Genomic DNA, 17,777 nt, shown 5'->3' on the forward strand with positions numbered 1-17,777 from the left:
CAATGTTACTATGTTGCGAAGGTTGTCTTTAAGCTGTCTATGCACATCCTAAAGAAGGCATGCTGCAGGCAGCCAATCGTAGGACCATTCATATGAATGATCACCCTATCAACATACTCAACCGAAGTACCAATAACTAGCTGACCAAAAGCCAAAAATCAAATATATCCAATCACCTTTTCATGAGATCAATAGTCAGTTTATTTACACACCAGTTTAGACGGATAGGTTCTGGTATGACATTGACAGCCTATGAACTAGCGTAGATCAGAGCAAGGGTTATACTAGTAGTAGTTTTTCCAGAATTATTTTATCCAAACGAAAAAAGACCACCGTAGGCATTAGACATTTTTTTCTCAGATCTAGGCAATTTAAGTGGAGGTTCACAGACAAATGGTTAACAGGTTATTCATAGCTATGATCAGCTTTAGGGCATATTCACACTGTGTTTGTCCCAGTCACCTCAATGAGGCTTAAGGCCCTTTTAATCGGGACGATTATCGTTCTGGTTGTTCCAGCTCCTGCGCTCCCGCAGGGTTTTGAGTGATAATCATCCCGTGTAAAAGCATTCAGAAACTGAATGACTGCACGAGAATCATCCATTCATTCAGTTTTAAGCATACTTAAAATCCTGAATGATGATCATTCAGTGTAAACAGCAGCCATTCAGCACTAAATGGCTGCTGCTTACAGAGAATAAAGAGGGGCGGGGGAGAGAATGCTCCTCCAGCCGTCTGCTGGCCGAGCTGTCAGCGATCCAGCGATACTCGCTCCTGCATAACAGCACAGGAGCGAGTACACACCGGGACGAGTGTCAGGCATCGTTTGCTCAACACTCGTCCCGTTTAAAAGGGCCTTCACAGAACTCCATGAACTTGTCACAGAATTAAAAAAAAAAAAAAACCCAGAGAGATGAGGCTACAATCAAACCATTAAAGAAAAATGTGCCCAAATAAATGGCAGCTAAGGAATCCCACTGCCCATTCAAAGTAGTAATAGCTCAAATGTAACTACCATTGCCAAAGGATATCCTTTTAACAATATAAACCTTTATTCAAAGATACTTTAAAACCCATTATTACCCCAATATACACACACAAAATGATAGTAAACAAAAATTATATACGTGCCATCTTAAGCCGACTTCAGATGGGCAAGAAAATTATGACATATTTGTGCTTTGCGAGATGCACAAATCTCACATAAATATGAACCCCATTGATGTGAATGGGGTCATACTCATGAGCGTTTTTAAATTTTTTTATGTGATGTGGGAAACAAATCACGGCATGTTCTATCTTTCTGCATGCTCTCGCATCGCACCACCCATTGTTTTCAATGGGACCGGCAGCAGCATCACACCACGTGCATGCAATGCAAGATCTCTTGTTTTCTCTTGAAAACAATGGGAGCAACTCTGTGAACCTCCACCACGGTCGGGGATCCCTGCATCCCCGAAGTAATGCGAAACTGTTTTCACATGAAAATACCTTGCATCCTTAGGGATTTCACATGGTGGGGAGCGCAATATGTGGGTGGGATTCACGGCCCCAGATTGCGCTCACCTGTGTGAAGATAGCCTTAAGGTAAAGGGTTATACAGCAGGTACTCACGGTTTGTTGACTCAAACTCTGATGCTAATGGTCGTACACATACATATAACTTTCCAGGGACAACCAGCCTATATTGACGGCTAACTCTGCTGTAACCCTACAAAACTCTGGTCTCTGGGCTATCAGATCAGCGCCTTCAATATAGACCAGCTGTGATTGGAAAGTTCTCTGTGTGTGTAGTACCCTTAACATCAGAGTTTGAGTCAACAAATCATGACTACTGCAGTAATACCTGCTATATAACCCTTAGGCTGTGTTCACACAGGGCGGATTTGCCGCGGAATTTCCGCGCGGCAAATCCGCTTGCGGCCGCTAATCTCGGGATTAGACAGCCATGTGGACGAGATTTCTCAGAAATCTCGTCCACACGGGGCGGCCAATCCGCTGCGGTTAATCCGGCCGAAAACCGAATGCCGAATGCAGCATGTCTATTAAGGCTGGGGTCACACGTGGCGTTATCCCGCCGGAAATCTCGCGGTTTGGCTTTGAAGCGGCCCGGTCGCTCGCTCTTCCACTGCGGCCAGCGCTCCCATAGAGGAGAGCGCGGCCGCAGCAGAATGAAAAAATAAATAGACATGCTGCATTCGGCAAACCGCGGCTGCGGTCGCCGCAGCCGCGGTTTCGGCCGGATTAACCGCAGTGGATGGGCCGCCCTGTGTGGATGAGATTTATGAGAAATCTCGTCCACATGGCTGGCTAACCCCGAGATTAGCGGCCGCAGGCGGATCTGCCGTGCGGAATTTCCGTGGCAAATCCGCCCTCTGTGAACCCAGCCTTATTTTTTCATTCCTCTGCGGCCCCGCTCTCCTCTATGGGAGCGTCGGCCGCAGCGGAAGAGCGAGCGGCCGGGCCACTTCAAAGCTTCTCCCGGCGGAAATCTCGTGGTTTTTGCTGCGGCCAAACCGCGAGATTTCCAGCGGGATTCCGCCCCGTGTGACCCCAGCCTTAACACTAAGACGGCATGCATATAGTTTTTGTTTATTATAATGTTGTGTGTGTATATTGGGGGTAATAAAGATTTTAAAGTATCTTTGAATAAAGGTTTACATTTTTAAAGGGGTATGCTTTAGCAGTGATAGGTGCCCCTGCCATTATATATCATTGTTGCAGTGATATTAATAGTTCAAATGTAACCTTTATTAATTTATGATGACGAGATGACATATTCACTTACCTTCAATTTTTATGTTCAGTTCATTCCTAGTAAATCAGCGTGAATTGTGTAGCTAGAATAAGGGCGGCTTCACACGGGCGTATTGCGTACATAAAATGTATTCCTGCAATACAAAGAAAGATAAGCCATTGATATCAATGAGCTTGTTCTCATTTCCTGATATTGTGTGCACATTTCTCGCATGTGCAAAGAAACACACTTTCTCTATTTTTGTGTGCATTTGCGCACCTGAAGTCCCCATAGACATCTATTGGGTGGTATGCAATTGCACACACAATGATATGCATAATACACTGTGCAATTTTGTGAAAAGAAGTGAAAAGAACACAACTCGACCTTATTAGGCTAAATTGCTATTTGAATTGGGGCGTGTCGTCTACTTCACCCAAATGCACATGCCCTAAGTGATAGTAAAATGTGTCAATATGTGTGCAAATTAGCCTCATACATAAAGCAAATAGGTTGCACTCAGGTGTACGCCCCTGCAAAGCAGCACTAACTGTTTACTTTAGTATTAATACCATACCATTAGCTCAAAGCCAAATGCTCTATTCACCTTGTAATAAGCAATGTCATTTTTGTTTCAGATGTGATAATGAATTTGCACTTTGAACCATGCGTCCAGTGTTATTGATGCTGCAGAAAACATTCAAGTGGCGTTTGTTACTACTCAAACTCCTTTTGCCAACAAGAGTGAACAAGCCATTTCTTTGTAGTGCAATGACAGAACCAACGACTCTACAACAAAAAGTCAACTTGTGGTCATCGACCTTCCATTCCAAGCCATCTGCATATTGTGCAAATGTATTTTGGTAACAATATTCTTTACAGTCAAAAGTATTACTGTTCCGTGTAGGCTTCCTTCATACTCCCACTAGCCAACGGGCTACACACTTACAATGACTTGAAAGCCATATCTGTATTAAAGGAGATGTGTCTGTGAGATGTCCACTCATGCACTGTACCAACAAGTATCCATTCTGGGCTACACAACTATCATCTCCGCCACTTCGAAATATCTTACCTCGACATGGGCAACGCCACATATAAAGGGTTACATGCATACAGTGATGTGCAAGTGTTATGTTTTTGAAATGCCCATGCTTTAAAAAAAACGTAGGTTATCTAGTTTAAATTGTTCCAAAAGCCACTATTTTTGTCATTAATCGCTAGAACAGGTAGGAGTTTGGAATATGTTGGCACATTCACAATATGGTCAATGTGGTTACATATTTATTCCAGATCTGATTAGCCTAAATTGGTAACACGAATTGTTTAATCACAAGTTACACATAAAAACATTCCTAAATCCATTAACCTTTAAATCAGTTTGTGTAGGGCTTTTACAAATGATTAACATCTGTATTTTATTATATTAACTAATCCTTTATAATATATATAATATATCCAGACCAGAAGAATGGACAACTATTTTTATCAACTTTGATTATATGGGAAACTTTCTTGCTGCCATCAATTATCAGCAGGAGTAATAATGAAACCTCATATCGTTCAGTTTGTTGGTGCATATGATAAATATCTCAGGTTTTTTGCAATTCAGCCAATGGTTGTGGAAATGATGGTCAAAAACTGCCCTCAAGTGCCCTTATATGCTGTAATGATGATTTTTAGTGAAAGTATTTGAAGTGTAAAGTAAGGGTGCTTTTAGACGGAACAATTATTGTTCAGAAAATAGTTTAAGTGAGCGAAATTGAAAGATAATCTTTGAATGATGAGCAAAAATCGTTCAAGTTTTGTTCGTTTTTCATTCTATGCAGGCAAAAAAAATCAGTCAGCTCGTTACCTTATCGTCCGGTTTAAACAGCGCTCGTTCAGTTGTTCTCATTCACTTTTATAGCGAATACGAATGAACAAACGATTCTGAATGATTCGCATTTGAATAAGCCAACGATGTATCTACTTATCTAAACTGGTGGCACGAGAGTGAACGAGCTAATGGTGACGTCACTTGCTCGTTCAAACGATAATTGACGTGTCTAAAAGAACCGTTAGGCCCCCTTCACACAGTGTTTGGTCAGTATTTTGCATCAATATTTGAAAGTCAAAAACAAAAATGAAACCTACAGAGAAAAAATGTAATGGAAAGATTTTCATATCTTCCATATTTGAGATTGGTGAAAAATACTGACCAAAGACTAAATCTGAATAGGGCCAATAGTTACTTCCTAATGATTTCAGTCCACATATCTTTCACTGATTTTGAGTTACATTATTGGTTCTTTTCCTTTCGTGTCATTCTGCTGCCTCCTTACGACAATGTCCTGTGGCGGCTCAGATGACTGTTTCTTAGTAGAGATGAGCGAACACGTTCGGCCCCGCCCCTTTTTCGCCCGAACACCGAACTTTGCGAACACTTCAGTGTTCGGGCGAAAAAGTTCGGGGGCCGCCGTGGCAGCGCGGGGGGGTGCGGCGGGGAGTGGGGGGGAGAGGGAGAGAGAGAGGGCTCCCCCCTGTTCTCCGCTACTGCCGCCCGCGCCACCGCGCATCTCCCCGCCCCCCGGCGGCACCCGGACCTTTACGCGCGAACAATGCAGTGTTCGGCAAAGCCGGTGTCCGGGTGCGGATGTGTCCGTAACGGACACGGTCGCTCATCTTTATTTCTTAGGTCTTTAGATCTGAATCGTAATGTCAAATGTTTGACAGCAAAGTGGAGACAAACTGAGAGGCATAGCTACAGAGAGAAAAACCCAAACTTTCTTAATAACTTTTTAATGTTTGTGTGTTTCAATATGAAAATTGATACATATTTACCTCGTACAATATGTTGCAAAACTGGTCTGCCAAGCCCTAGAGCGTATGCTGGAAATGGCCCTCTCCGGTATCCAAGCACTTTGTATGTGAGGTTGCCTACTGGCAAAGACATCTGATAATGTGACATTGGTAATACAGCAACCTCCCATCATCCTGTTTGTTTGAAGGCATCAGTTGTTTGCAGCTTACTGTATACATGGGTTATCAGTAAACCTCACAAGAAGAAATCAGGTGGTGTCATGTCTGATTATCTTGGCAGGCACAGATTTTTCGAGATTAATCGGTCCCCAAAGTAACTTTCAATTCCCCTCAAGCTCGATGTGGGGCACACTGTGCCATCTTGTTGAAAGAAATCTTCCGTTAATTCATCATCTGTTAACTGATTCACCAATTCACTGACTATGTTCAAGTACACCTCTATGGTAACAGTTTGATTGAAAAATACGGGATCGAAATGCCTTCTTACATTGTTTAAATGAATCCAATTGCCAGTATTCACGAACAATAAATACACGCTGTTCAACCAAAACTCTTAACGCCTGTTTGGCGGTTGCGTCATCACAAGAACAGTTCGCTTCATTGAGAGGTGGGATAGGGAAGATTTATTTTACTGTATAAAACAAAAACTTTATTGCTTACAGCAACCAATCACTGCTTGAATTTCATTCCTCACGTTGCTCTTGAAATATAAAAGCTGCTCTGTGATTGGTTGCTATTTGCAACATAGACAATTTTTAACTTAGACAGTTTTCCTAAATCTGACCCGTAATCCTTGTCCATGTCAATTTTCATACAAAAAATTAAGTTATTGAGGAATATTTGGGTTTCTTAGGCTGCCTGTCCACGCCCGGGAGCAGGAGCCAGCAGGAGGATCTCCGCCGGTCAGCCTATATGACAGATAGGCTGACCGCGAAGAATCGCGGCAAATCGCAGCATACTGCGATTTACCGGGCGCGAGCAGAGAATTGCATTGATTTTCCGCTCATGGACAAGGGGAAGGCGCTCTCTATAACAACACTATTGAGAGCTTTCACTGCATTCACCGGATTATCGCCACAGGGAATGCAATGAAAACCCGCCCATGGACAGGCAGCCTTAGTGAGAGAACCATCCTGTATAAAGGGTGCTGAAGTTAGAGTCACACCTCAGCCCTGGAGCTTGTGGGGGTCTAATGGCCACTGTTCCATATAAGACCGCAATACACACAAAATTAGTGGTAAAATACTACACAATAATTGATGGACTCTATTATGGATTTTGCATTAGGGCCCAGGATTTTCAACTTTTCAACACTTCTGAAAAAAACTATTTTTCCATTGAAAGCCTGCAGATTTATGTATGTATCTATGTGTATTAATGCAGTAAAAAGACATGAAATTAGTAATAATCAGTACTAACTAGTATAACTAAATATGTGTAAACTGTCTCAAAAACTCATGCAGCCATTAACTGTGAAATTGGGTTTAAAGGAGACTAATGCTTTAAGCTTCCCATCCAATTATATCTCATCGATATTGGTAGTAATCTGCCAATAAAACTTTTTTAAATTTGACATCATCTTGTTACCAAGTACAATATTGAATCCAGAATTTTATCTTAAGGGTGCATTCACACGAACGTATATCGGCTCGGTTTTCACGCCGAGCCGATATATGTCGTCCTCATCTGCAGGGGTGGGAGGATGGAAGAGCCAGGAGCAGGAACTGAGCTCCTGCCCCCCTCTCTGCCTCCTCTCCACCCCTCTGCACTATTTGCAATGAAAGGAGGCGGAACGGGGGCAGGGCTAAATGGTGCAAATTAGCCCCACCACCGTCCCGCCTCTCCCCATTGCAAATAGTGCAGAGGGGCGGAGAAGAGGCAGAGAGGGGGCGGGGGCTCAGTTCCTGCTCCTGGCTCTTCCATCCTCCCCCCTCTGCAGATGAGGACAACGTATATCGGCTCGGCGTGAAAACCGAGCCGATATATGTTCGTGTGAATGCACCCTAAGGCTGGGTTCACACAGGGCGGATTTGTTGCGGTTTTGCTGTGGTTTTTCCGTTGCGGTTTTGCCGCAGAAGAACTGCTTCTGTGGCAAAACCGCTTCAAAGGTTATATTTGTCTTGCGTATTTTCTGCGCAGAAAATCCGCAAGCGTTTTTTTCCACAGCGCTTTTTTACTTTTGCAGCGTATTATGGTGTGGATTTTGCTGTGTCCACAAAGGTCTATAGACCAAAAAGGGCTGCGGAAAAGTCAAAAGAATTGACATGCTGCGTCTTGAAAAACCGCACCGCAGCTGCATTTCCGCACTGCGGCAGTGCGGAAAAAATTCGTCCTGTGAGAACAGCTTTTTGCCCAAACACATTTGCACTGCATTGCACCGCAAACGCAGCGGTTTTGCCGCAGTGCGGATATGCAATGGCAAACCGCGGCAGAACCGCAGCAAATCCGCCCTGTGTGAACCCAGGCTAAAGTGAATCTATCGCCATCTTTTTGCAGCCCTTACCAAAAGCACCATAAGGTAGTGCCTGTCACACTGATTACAGTGTTATGTCTCCTGTGTCCATCAGTGCAGAAGGTTTGGAGAAAATTGCATTTCATTAGTAGCCACCTGACACAGAAGTAGTCCTGCATATTCATGAGCTGCAGGATAGCCACACCCACCCCGCCCTCCTGCCAAGGATTAGCAGCTCTCTTTGCAGGGTAATGAGCAGAAAGCAGTCAATAATTGACTGGAGGGTGAGGTTGGTGGGAATAGACTGCAACTCTGCAGCCCATGAATATCGAGGACTACTTTAAGTAGTCCTCTATGAATGTGCTGCTACTGATTAAAATGCAAGTTTCTCGAACTCCTGCACAGCAGACATATCACTGAAATCAGTGTAAATAAAATGACAGGCACTAATTTCTGCTGCCCTCATAGAAGGGTGCAAAAAGATGGTGGCAGAGTCTCTTTAAAATCTACTTCGTCATTATCTCACTGCAATTTATGTCCAAATAATTTCTCTGATTTCTAAGTATCCAACGATACATGAAAAGTGTACTTCTATTGTCCTAAGGCCAGTCTTACAAGGGTGTATTTGCACACGCAAACTTTGTGCATACAATATGCAGAGAATAGAACCCATTGATTTCAATGGGTTCATTCACATGCGCTTATTTTTCTTGCGCATTGTGGCTGCACAAAAAAAGCATGCTCTATTTTCCTGTGTCTTTCCACACCAAATGTCCCTATAGAGGTCAATGGGAATGCACAAATACACACAAAATACGCAAGGAGATGCGTGAAACAATGCATAAGGCCGGCTGTCACGGCGCCCCCCCAGAGACCCCCAAACTTACCTGCTGATCCTGAGTCTTCGCTCCCGCATGATGCTTCAGCGTGATGCGCCTCAGCGTCATGTGACACGCCGGCCACGTCACATGACACGCCCACCACGTCACATGACGCAGCTGGCCGTGTCATATGACGCGGCGGCGGTAGGCGGAGAGGCGATTTCACGCTATCTTCTGCTGTGCTACAGTGGAAGATAGCATGAACGGACGGCTTCCATTGACTGCAATGGAAGCCTTCTGCGCATACACCCGCGGCAAATAGAGCATGCCACAGGTGAGGACGAGTGATTTCACGGTGCGGAATTACGCGGTGGAATTCCGCACCGTGAGCCCTGAGCTATTAGGTTCAATTCAACCTAATAGCTGCGGGCAACACAGCGGATTTCCGCCGCGAATTACACGGCGGAAATCCGTCCGTGGGAAGGAGCCCTAAGGCTGGATTCACGGGAACGTAGGCATATTTGCGTTCGCACGTCCTCGGCAGGTAATCTCCGGGAAGGACGTTTTCTGGCAATCATGGCCGGAGCTAGTTAGCGTATTCTCGCCTGTTCAGACTTTCAGACTTATCTTTTTGGCCCCTGTATATTCGTCATTACGTATTTCGGTCGTGTATGTTCTATTTTCAGTAGGTTGGCATTTTTACACGCCGTATATTTGCCCGTGTGAACGAATACATTGGAAACCAATGCCTCAGATGGTCGGCTATATACGGTTGGGCGTAAAAGCGCGCCGTATATGCGCTCGTGTGAATAAGCCCTAATTGTGCAGTAAAAAGAACACATCTGGAACTCATTAGACTAATAAGCGCATTGATGCATTTTTTCCCACATGCAAAGCAACATGCCCTTGCCTGCTGAAAAGTGCAGTAAAATATATGCTGATACCTGCGCAAAAAACCATTGTTACTTCTGCAAAAAATTCCACTCTCATGTGCGTTTAAGTACGCATACGTTTGTGTGACGCCAGCCTAACAGCTAAGCTGCAGCCATATGAAGATTGGCCAATTTCGTGTTAATGAACACAGTATATGAAAGGTATATAGAAGGAGACTCTGCATACGATACACCTAACTAAACCTTTAGCTGAGTGGAAGTGTCATGGGGCTACAGCATATACCGCACCACATGAGAATTCTGAAGACTGTTACATAACAAACATATTACACACTATTTATTCACACTATGTATAAATGTAAATTATATTTTGTATATATGTTAGGACTTTACAACATTTTTATTCTAAGTGTAAATATAGTTTCTTCTGAATATGTGGAATCATTTATTTTCAGAACATGCAATAAACATTGTATGTTTACAGAAATAAAGTTATTAGTGCAAAAAAACCTGTGTAATTTTTGTATGTTGAAGGTCTTTGTGTTAATTGTAACAATATAAAATATTAACCCCTTAACGCTGCAGGTCATAAGTTTACTCCTGGCCGGTGGAGCACTTAACACAACAGAACGTAAACTTACGTCCTGTGGATGATATGGGATCAAAAGTCAGCCAGCTGTGACTCATAGCCGGCCTCCTGCTGCAGTAGCAGAGATCAATGTTCTCTCAGAAGTACTGTAATGCATTATCATAGCGATAAGAGCTTTTATGGTTGAAGTCCCCATAAAAAAAAATTGTAATTAAAATAAACAAAAACCCCTTTGTTCCTTACTTTCCCCTGCTTGTATAAACAAAAATAAGAAAATTAAAAAACATTTGCTATTATTGTATCTTTAATAGAGATGAGCGAACGTACTCGTCCGAGCTTGATACTCGTTCGAGTATTAGCGTGTTCGAGATGCTCGTTATTCGAAACGAGCACCACGCGATGTTCGAGTTACTTTCACTTTCATCTCTGAGACGTTAGCGTGCTTTTCTGGTCAATAGAAAGACAGGGAAGGCATTACAACTCCCCCCTGCGACATTCAAGCCCTATACCACCCCCCTGCAGTGAGTGGCTGGCGAGATCAGGTGTCACCGGAGTATATAAATCGGCCCCTCCCGCGGCTCGCCACAGATGCATTCTGACATAGCTCAGGGAAAGTGCTGATGATGCTGGAGCTGCTATAGGGAGAGTGTTAGGAGTATTTTAGGCTTCAAGAACCCTAACGGTCCTTCTTAGGGCCACATCTAACCATGTGCAGTAGTGTGGAGGCTGCTTTTTGCAGTGTTGCACTTTTTTTTTTTTTTGTATATCGGCCGTGCAGAGCATTGCGCCCTGCAGTAATTATACATAGTCCAGGGCCAGTAGTGGTGGTGAGGCAGGGACAGAAGACATATTTATTGAATATAGGCAGTGGGCCTTTCCAAAAACATTTAGGAAAAAAAATCTATTTCGGCTGCCTGTGACCGTCCTCAGTGTACTGGGTGTTGTGCTGGGGGTAGTTGTCCTAATTCATACGCAGCCAGCTAAGTGTTACAGCAGGCTTGCGCAAAATTATTTCCTGGCTCTGTGTTGGCTGTTACATCACCGCTGTATTCCAGTCCACAGTGCAACAGTCTGCAGTTATTTTACATACTCCAGGGCCAGTAGTGGTGACGCAGAGAGAGAAGACATATACAGTGTATATAGGCAGTGGGCCTTTCCAAAAACATTTGGGAAAAAAAATCTATTTGGGCTGCCTGTGACCGTCCTCAGTGTACTGGGTCTGTGCTGGGGGTAGTTGTCCTAATTCATACGCAGCCAGCTAAGTGTTACAGCAGGCTTGCGCAAAATTATTTCCTTGCTCTGCTGTGCGTTCCGTAAGCGAAGTCAGCCTCCAACCCCAGGCCAATAAGTGGCACATTTAATTACAGCGTTCTGTTTCTGCACTACTGGTAATACAGCATGCTGAGGGGTAGGGGTAGGCCTAGAGGACGTGGACGTGGGCGAGGACGCGGAGGCCCAAGTCAGGGTGTGGGCACAGTGCGGTGGCCAGGGGTAGAGGCAGGGCCAGACCGAATAATCCACCAACTGTTTCCCAAAGCGCCCCCTCGCGCCATGCCACCCTGCAGAGGCCAAGGTGCTCTAAGGTGTGGCAGTTTTTCACAGAGACGCCTGACGACCGACGAACAGTGGTGTGCAACCTTTGTCGCGCCAAGATCAGCTGGGGAGCCACCACCACCAGCATGCGCAGGCATATGATGGCCAAGCACCCCACAAGGTGGGACGAAGGCCGTTCACCGCCTCCGGTTTGCACCACTGCCTCTCCCCCTGTGCCCCAACCTGCCACTGAGATCCAACCCCCCTCTGAGGACACAGGCACGAGTGCCTACCGGCCTGCACCCACACCCTCACCTCCGCTGTCCTCGGCCCCATCCAGCAATGTCTCTCAGCGCAGCGTCCTGACGTCGTTAGCGCAACTGTTTGAGCGCAAGCGCAAGTACGCCGCCACGCACCCGCACGCTCAAGCGTTAAACGTGCACATAGCCAAATTGATCAGCCTGGAGATACTGCCGTATAGGCTTGTGGAAACGGAGGCTTTCAAAAGCATGATGGCGGCGGCGGCCCCGCGCTACTCGGTTCCCAGTCGCCACTACTTTTCCCGATGTGCCGTCCCAGCCCTGCATGACCACGTCTCCCGCAACATTGTGCGCGCCCTCACCAACGCGGTTACTGCCAAGGTCCACTTAACAACGGACACGTGGACAAGCACAGGCGGGCAGGGCCACTATATCTCCCTGACGGCACATTGGGTGAATTTAGTGGAGGCTGGGACAGAGTCAGAGCCTGGGACCGCTCACGTCCTACCCACCCCCAGAATTGCGGGCCCCAGCTCGGTGCTGGTATCTGCGGCGGTGTATGCTTCCTCCACTAAACCACCCTCCTCCTCCTCCTCCTCCTCCTCCACCAACGCAACCTCTGTCTCGCAATCAAGATGTGTCAGCAGCAGCAGCACGTCGCCAGCAGTCGGTGTCGCGCGGCATGGCAGCACAGCGGTGGGCAAGCGTCAGCAGGCCGTGCTGAAACTACTCAGCTTAGGAGAGAAGAGGCACACGGCCCACGAACTGCTGCAGGGTCTGACAGAGTAGACCGACCGCTGGCTTTCGCCGCTGAGCCTCCAACCGGGCATGGTCGTGTGTGACAACGGCCGTAACCTGGTGGCGGCTCTGCAGCTCGGCAGCCTCACGCACGTGCCATGCCTGGCCCATGTCTTTAATTTGGTGGTTCAGCGCTTTCTGAAAAGCTAACCACACTTGTCATACCTGCTCGGAAAGGTGCGCCGGGTCAGCGCACATTTCCGCAACTCCAAGAAGGACGCTGCCACCCTGCTGACCCTGCAACATCGGTTTAATCTGCCAGTGCACCGACTGCTGAGCGACGTGCCCACACTGTGGAACTCTACGCTTCACATGTTGGCCAGACTCTATGAGCAGCGTAGAGCTATAGTGGAATACCAACTCCAACATGGGCGGCGTAGTGGGAGTCAGCCTCCTCAATTCTTTACAGAAGAGTGGGCCTGGTTGGCAGCCATCTGCCAGGTCCTTGGAAACTTTGAGGAGTCTACCCAGATGGTGAGCGGAGATGCTGCAATCATTAGCGTCACCATTCCTCTGCTATGCCTCTTGAGAAGTTCCCTGCAAAGCATAAAGGCAGACGCTTTGCACTCGGAAACGGAGGCGGGGGAAGACAGTATGTCGCTGGATAGTCAGAGCACCCTCATGTCTATATCTCAGCGCGTTGAGGAGGAGGAGGAGGAGGAGGGGGAGGAGCATGAGGAGGAGGGGGAAGAGACAGCTTGGCCCACTGCTGAGGGTACCCATGCTGCTTGCCTGTCATCCTTTCAGCGTGTATGGCCGGAGGAGGAGGATCCTGAAAGTGATCTTCCTAGTGAGGACAGCCATGTGTTGCGTACATGTACCCTGGCACACATGCCTGTCCTCATGTTAGGATGCCTTTCTCGTGACCCTCGTGTTACACGCATCCTGGCCACTACGGATTACTGGGTGTACACACTGCTCGACCCACGGTATAAAGAGAACCTTTCCACTCTCATACCCGAAGAGGAAAGGGGTTCGAGAGTGATGCTATACCACAGGACCCTGGTGGACAAACTGATGGTAACATTCCCATCCGACAGCGCTAGTGGCAGAAGGTGCAGTTCCGAGGGCCAGGTAGCAGGGGAGGCGCAGAGATCAGGCAGGGGAACATTCTCCAAGGCTTTTGCCAGCTTTATGGCTGCCCAGCAAGACTGTGTCACCGCTCCCCAGTCAAGGCTGAGTTGGCGGGAGCACTGTAAAAGGATGGTGAGGGAGTACGTAGCCGATCGCATGACCGTCCGCGGTGACGCCTCTGCCCGCTACAACTACTGGGTGTCGAAGCTGGACACGTGGCCTGAACTCGCGCTGTATGCCCTGAAGGTGCTTGCTTGTCCTGCGGCCAGCGTCTTGTCAGAGAGGGTGTTTAGTGCGGCTGGGGGAATCATCACAGATAAGCGTACCCGCCTATCAACCGACAGTGCCGACAGGCTTACACTCATCAAGATGAACAAAGCCTGGATTTCCCCAGACTTCTCTTCTTCACCAGCGGACAGCAGCGATACCTAAGCAATACGTAGGCTGCACCTGCGGATGGAAGCATCGTTCTCTATCACCATCAAAAATGGGGACATTTTTGCTTCATCAATCTGTGTATAATATTCCTCCTCTTCCTCCTGCTTCTCCTCCTGAAACCTCACGTAATCACGCCGAACGGGCAATTTTTCTTAGGCCCACAAGGCTCAGTCATGTAATTTTTCTAAACAATTTTTATACGTTTCAATGCTCATTAAAGCGTTGAAACTTGCACCTGAACCAATTTTTATTTTAACTGGGCTGCCTCCAGGCCTAGTCACCAATTAAGCCACATTAACCAAAGCGATTAATGGGTTTCACCTGCCCTCTTGGTTGGGCATGGGCAATTTTTCTGAGGTACATTAGTACTGTTGGTACACCAATTTTTTGGGGCCCTCGCCTACAGTGTAATCCAATTAATTTTTTGCCCACCTGTATTACAGCTGACGTTACATCAGCTGTGCTGGGCACTGCAATGGGATATATTTATGTACCGCCGGTGGGTTTCAGGGAGCCACCCATGCTGTCGGTCCACACGGAGTTGTAACTACATGTGTCCACTTCTAAAGAACCCCAGTCTGACTGGGGCATGCAGTGTGGGCCGAAGCCCACCTGCATTAAACATGACATTACGTCAGCTGTGATGGGCAATGCTATGGGATATATTTATGTGCCGCCGGTGGCTTCCTGGCACCTACCCATGCTGTCGGTCCACAGGGACTTCACAATAGGGAGTTGTACCTGCCTGTGTCTATGAAGTAAAAAGACCGGTCAGGTTGGGGCATGCAGTGTGGGCCGAAGACCACCTGCATTAAATCTGACGTTAGCTCTGCTGTCCAGGGCACTGCAATGGGATACATTTATGTACAGCCGGTGGGTTCCAGGGAGCCACCCATGCTGTGGGTGCACACGGAATTCCCATTGCGGAGTTGTACCTGCCTGTGACTATTTATAAAAAAACGTGGTCTGACTGGGGCATGCAGACACCTTGACAGAATGAATAGTGTGTGGCACATAGGTTCCCCATTGCTATGCCCACGTGTGCAGCTCCTGATGGCGGTGGCACAGGATTATATTTCTCATTGCTTCTGTACAGCATTGTGGGCTATCGCCCCGCCCCTTTTAAAGAGGGTCGCTGCCTAGCCATGCCAACCCTCTGCAGTGTGTGCCTGCGGTTCCTCCTCATGGCAGACGCACTTATAAATAGACATGAGAGTGGCGTGGCATGAGGGCAGCTGAAGGCTGCGCAGGGACAATTTGGTGTGTGCTGTGGACACTGGGTCGTGCAGGGGGGGGGGGGGGTTGGGCAGCATGTAACCCAGGAGAAGTGGCAGCAGAGTGTCATGCAGGCAGTCATTGTGCTTTGTTGGAGGTAGTGTGGTGCTTAGCTAAGGTATGCATTGCTAATGAGGGCTTTTCAGAAGTAAAAATTGTTGGGAGGGGGGGCCCACTCTTGCCGCTATTGTGGCTTAATAGTGGGACCTGGGAACTTGAGATGCAGCCCAACATGTAGCCCCTCGCCTGCCCTATCCGTTGCTGTGTCGTTCCCATCACTTTCTTGAATTGCCCAGATTTTCACAAATGGAAACCTTAGCGAGCATCGGCGATATATAAAAATGCTCGGGTCGCCCATTGACTTCAATGGGGTTCGGTATTCGAAACGAACCCTCGAGCATCGCGAAAACTCGTCCCGAGTAACGAGCACCCGAGCATTTTGGTGCTCGCTCATCTCTAATCTTTAACAACCTGTACAATGAATTGAAAAAAAACCCCTAAAAAGCAGGCAAAATTCTTATTTTCATTTTGCCTCTCAAAAAAACACAATAAGGGCGCATTCAGATGACCGTATATCGGTCGGGTATTCACGCCGGCCGATATATGGCATCTCCTTCTGCAGGGTGAGGAGGCTGGTAGAGCCAGGAGCAGTGCTCTGAGCTCCCGCCCCCTCTCTGCCTCCTCTCTACCCCCCTGCACTATTTTCAATGAAGAGAGGCGGGGCAGGGGCGGAGCTAATTCCTGACACTTAGCCCCACCCCCATCCCACCTCCTCTCATTGCAAATAGTGCAGAGGGGCAGAGAGGGGGCGGGAGCTCAGAGCACTGCTCTCGGCTTTTCCAGCCTCCTTCCCCTGCAGAGAGAGACGCCGTATATCGGCTGGCGTGAATACCCGGCCGATATACGGTCATCTGAATGCACCCTTAAAGTGATCAAAACAAGCCATATGTACCCCAGTAGTGTAGCAATAAAAACATATAGCTCTTCATGCCAAAAACAAGCCCTCATAGATCTCTCTAATAGGACTTTAAATGCAGTGATGTACAAAAAACATTTACAAAAAAAGGGTTTTTATCGTGGAAAAAAAACAAAAACGTTGGCATCGTCATAATCTTAATTGCTTGCAGAAAAATGTATTATGTTTAGAGATGAGCGAGCACCAAAATGCTCGGGTGCTCGTTGCTCGAGTCGAACTTTTCGCGATGCTCGAGAGTTCGTTTCGAGTAACAAACCCCATTGAAGTCAATGGGCAACTCGAGCATTTTTGTATATGACCCATGCTCCGCTAAGGTTTTCATTTGTGAAAATCTGGAAAACCCAAGAAAATGATGGAAACGACACAGAAACGGATAGGGCAGGCGAGGGGCAACATGCTGCATCTCAGGTTCCCAGGTCCCACTATTAAGCCACAATAGCGGCAAGATTGCCCCCCCCCCCTTCCCTAACAATTTTTACTTCGGACAAACCCTCATTAGCAAGGCATACCTTAGCTAAGCACCACACTACCTCCAACCAAGCACAATCACTGCCTGCTTGACACACCGCTGCCCCCCCCCCCCCGCATGACCCTGCGTACACAGCGCACACAAAAGTGTCCCTGCGCAGCCTTCACTGCCCTCATGCCACACACTCACTTCATAGCCACACTACCCTCATGTCTATTTATAAGTGCGTCTGCGATGAGGAGGAACCGGAGGCACACACTGCAGAGGGTTGGCAGGGCCAGGTAGCGACCCTCTTTAAAAGGGGCGGGGCGATAGCCCACAATGCAGTTGAGAATCAATGAGAAATTGACGTTCGATCTTCATTCCAATAAAGTGCCAACCTCCGTCAGGAGCTGCAAAAGTGGGCATGAGTTACATAGCTATGGGGAATCCATGTGCCCACACAGTATTCATTCTGTCTAGGTGTCAGATATCTCAATCGACACCGCAAGGGGAAAGCCATCTGCACTCTGCCCCCTACCAAAGTTAGTCAGTGTCTTTGCGCCAGACAGGTCAAACACCGCGATGGGAAGTCTGTGTGCACTAACAGCATAGGTGGGTCCAACGCAACCCAAGACATGAACAATAAAGAAATCAGAGTGGCCAAACATGGCAGACTTAC

At 47.2% G+C, this 17,777-nt stretch overlaps 1 protein-coding gene across 1 annotated transcript in view; it reads left to right on the forward strand.

Moving 5' to 3' along the window:
- LPL (lipoprotein lipase) overlaps positions 1–7,227 on the forward strand; it is a 34,410-nt gene extending 27,183 nt beyond the window's left edge. The window contains exon 10 of the mRNA XM_066574149.1: positions 3,375–7,227. Coding sequence (XP_066430246.1) covers position 3,375 — 1 coding nt within the window. The 3' untranslated portion in view covers positions 3,376–7,227. The remainder of the gene's footprint in view (positions 1–3,374) is intronic.
- The last annotated feature ends 10,550 nt before the right edge of the window (positions 7,228–17,777 follow it).

This window comes from Eleutherodactylus coqui, chromosome 7 (assembly GCF_035609145.1).
Source record: "Eleutherodactylus coqui strain aEleCoq1 chromosome 7, aEleCoq1.hap1, whole genome shotgun sequence".
NCBI lineage: Eukaryota > Metazoa > Chordata > Amphibia > Anura > Eleutherodactylidae > Eleutherodactylus > Eleutherodactylus coqui.